At 39.2% G+C, this 3,488-nt stretch overlaps 1 protein-coding gene across 1 annotated transcript; it reads right to left on the bottom strand.

The window, feature by feature from the left end:
• Window positions 1-1,630: 1,630 nt before the first annotated feature.
• Window positions 1,631-3,073, bottom strand: LOC106312602 (mitochondrial uncoupling protein 5-like). The gene has a single exon (XM_013750174.1). The coding sequence runs from the start codon at window positions 2,829-2,831 to the stop codon at window positions 1,884-1,886; it is 948 nt and encodes a 315-aa protein (XP_013605628.1). The 5' UTR covers window positions 2,832-3,073; the 3' UTR covers window positions 1,631-1,883.
• Between the last annotated feature and the right edge of the window lie 415 nt (window positions 3,074-3,488).

Below are 3,488 nucleotides of genomic sequence, written 5' to 3'. Positions count from 1 at the left end.
AATATCGATCAAACAAGAGAGCTATGCAAAGAAAGTTCTTGAGGAAACAAGCATGATTGACTGCAATGCAACACAGTTTCCTATGGATGCTGGTCTAAAACTTTCAAAGGCGGAGCAGGAGGCAAGTGTGGATGAGAAGGATTACCGCAGGGTCATAGGGTGCTTGCGTTACTTGCTACATACTCGACCGGACCTATCTTATTCGGTTGGAGTATTAAGTAGGTATATGCATGACCCTAAAACCTCGCATTGGACGGCTTTGAAACAAGTCCTAAGGTATGTAAAGGGCACACTCGCGTATGGTCTCAACTTCTTACGGTCAAGAAAAAAAGGATGGACGTTAACAGGGTATAGTGACAGTAGTCACAATGTTGGCATTGATGATGGACAAAGTACCACAGGCCATATGTTTGACCTGAATGAGTGTCCTATCACTTGGTGCTCTCAGAAGCAAGAAACTGTTGCTCTCTCTTCATGTGAAGCCGAATTCATGGCAGCTACTGAGGCGGCAAAACAAGCAATTTGGCTACAGGAATTACTTGCTGAAGTAACTGAAGAACCGTGTGAGAGAGTGGTGGTTAAGATAGATAACAAATCTGCAATAGCGCTTACAAAGAATCCGGTGTTCCATGGACGGAGCAAGCATATTCATAAACGTTATCATTTCATCAGAGAGTGCATAGACAATGGTCTAGTGGACGTAGAGCATATTGCAGGAAGCCTTCAAAAGGCTGACATTCTCACTAAAGCCTTAGGAAGATTGAAATTCAAGGAGATGCGAGAGCTGGTTGGAGTTCAAAATTTGAAAGATGGTGATTTCAAGTTTAAGGAGGAAAATGTTAGAGATAAACTTGAAAGTAGCTTGAAACTCAAGTCATACTAATCCTACTTGTATTAGGATTATGATAAAATGTTTTACTATTAAGTTTAGGAGTTCTAAAATCTCTATATAAGAAGATGTTGAGTTGTGACATAAACTTATAAGTGAGAGAGATTATTGTGAGAGCTTAAGTTTTGAGAGATTTTCTTAAGTTAATAAAAAAGTTATTCTATAATCTCGTGAGTTTAGCCAATAGTCGTTAGTATAATCTCTATTACAACTACAAGTAACACTAGAATTTTGTAAGACTTCATATTTGAATAGTTGATCAAATAAACTGCCACCTGTATAACATTCAATAAGTAACACTGGTTTTCAATATTCGTAAAGAACAAAAAAAAGTTAAAATGGACATTATATATATAATTTTGAATGTGAATTAAAATAAGATTTGGAGTAAAATATTATTGATCATATTTCATTTAAATTCAAAATAAAATAGAAGTAGAATAATTATTATCATCATTCTGTTTTTCATTTATAATTTTATTTTACTCAAAAATAGAATAAGACTGAAGTAAAATTCAACTTTGATTTGAAAAGAAATATGAATAACACATTGAAGATGTTATGCATTTTTTTTTCATCTAATAATTGTTCTCTTTTAACTAAAACTTTTGTTCACCTAATCTCTTAAAATTAGACCCTCTACTTATTTTCCGAGCATTGAATACGAGTAGTAGGTACCACAATATTTTCAATCTTTCATAACAGATTCATCTTTGAATAGTAGTACAAGATTTTCCGAAATAAATGAAAAGAATATTACATGTAGTTCAAAACTAGCATCAAGATCATCAATGGATCAAATATGACTGAGAAAAACAGAAAATATCTCTCTTCAAATCGAATCAAATGAACTGTTTCTGCTTCTCATAGATTAGAAAATTTAATTCCACAGAACTTTAAACTATTCGATTAATCAAAAGAAAATACAATAAAAAAAAACAAAATTTATTTAGTTTAAAGCAAATTATCGCCACCATCATCTTTAACTCTTGTCTCAAAAGTCAAAGTCCTTGAACACCTTCTTAACTTGTTCAAGTGTCACAAACATAATCACCGTGAACGGTGCTTGTCTCGACACCGTCGGCAGAAACCCTTTGTATAAAGCCATGATCCCTTCCGCTCTCACCGTCTTCAACGCGCAATCAACCGCCCCCTTATACGGCGCCGTTTTCCCCGCCTCCACCTTCATATTCATCACTCTCGTCTTGATCACATCCACGGGGTTCGACGCGACCGAAGCCACAAACCCCGCCGCGAAGCTCGACGTCACGTGAGTCCCGAGCCCGTCCCTCATCAACCCTTTCTCCAAAATCGTCTCTTTCACCGAGTCGTACGTAGCCAGCTGCGACGCCGTCACGAGCATCGCTCTGTTGATCGTCATCGACGAACCTCTCCACAGCGACGTGACGCCTTCGCCGCGAACCATCTGCGCGATCGCGTCCAAAACGCTCTTGTAGTTCCTCCGGTCGACCACCGGGAGCCTCCCGTCGGCTTGCATGCGCACCATGGCGACATCCGCCGGGTTCCCGACGGCGGCTCCGATACCTCCGGCGATGAACCCGGCGGCGAGTTTGCGGGTCAAAGGTATGGTTTTGGTTTCCGGGTCGGTCCATTTGGTTTTCAGGATGTCGTATAGACCCATACGAGTCGTCGAGTAGAGAGTCTGGCGGAGAACGGTGGCGGAGACGCCGGAGAAGAGAGCGCGCGTGCCTTCTTGTCTGATGATGCGAGATCCGATGGTGATGATACCCACGCGCGGAGGAGGCGAAGGCGCGTGAACGGCGGAGGAAGTCTGGAAAGCGAGTGCTGGTCGGAGGTTTGTCTGAATTGAGGCTGATTCGCCTTGGAGCTGCATTCGGACCTTGATTAGATCGAGCGGGTGGGTCGAACAGCCCGCTACGATCGATGCGATCCCTCCTTCAGCGAAACCCTTTAGACCCATTTCAGAAAGATTCCTTTTTTTTCGGAGAAAATGAAAAAGGTTATACTTTTATTGTTTTTAAAGAGACCAGTTGGAATTAGAGCTGATCTCACTGGAGATTAGGAGATGGGAATGGAGACCAAAAGCTATAGAAGAAGAATGAGGAACTTGAGGTCTTTGAGACATATGCCGTTCAGACAGGTTTTTTTTTAGGTTGGGAGTTTATGTCTTTCAGAGAGATGAGGTTGAAGAGGAAGAGAGAAGACAAGCGTTTAAATAAGGGAGGGGATGTAAAGGAAACGCGGAGACTTGTTTGCTATTTTGCGCTGATCTGGAATAATAAAGCGTTTTCCTTTGAAATTTTGGTAGTATCTTGTGACTTTCCTTTGTTGTTTGAAATATATGCTACATATCTTTTTTGACCAGATAAATGGAAACTCGCTTTAATATGTAATTTGTAAAAAAATGAAAATGAAAAGTTTTCAACTTTTCAACCAAACTAGTAAAGTCTACTGAATTGCTTAAATTCATAATTTATGTTCACACAAACACGGATTCATATAAAATATGATTTTTTTCTGTATAATAAAAAATAATTGATTTAAAATAAATTATACTAATAAAATTTCTATTTTATTATTTGATGAGCATTTTTAACAATAAACTTTATCCTTATGT

Source organism: Brassica oleracea, chromosome C8 (genome assembly GCF_000695525.1).
Source record: "Brassica oleracea var. oleracea cultivar TO1000 chromosome C8, BOL, whole genome shotgun sequence".
NCBI lineage: Eukaryota > Viridiplantae > Streptophyta > Magnoliopsida > Brassicales > Brassicaceae > Brassica > Brassica oleracea.
Note: the sequence above shows the minus strand (reverse complement) of the source record. Positions and strands in the feature narration are given on the sequence as shown.

Excerpts from the sequence above, each read along its gene's own strand:
- LOC106312602 (XM_013750174.1), bottom strand. The coding sequence starts at position 2,831 with ATGGGTCTAAAGGGTTTCGCTGAAGGAGGGATCGCATCGATCGTAGCG.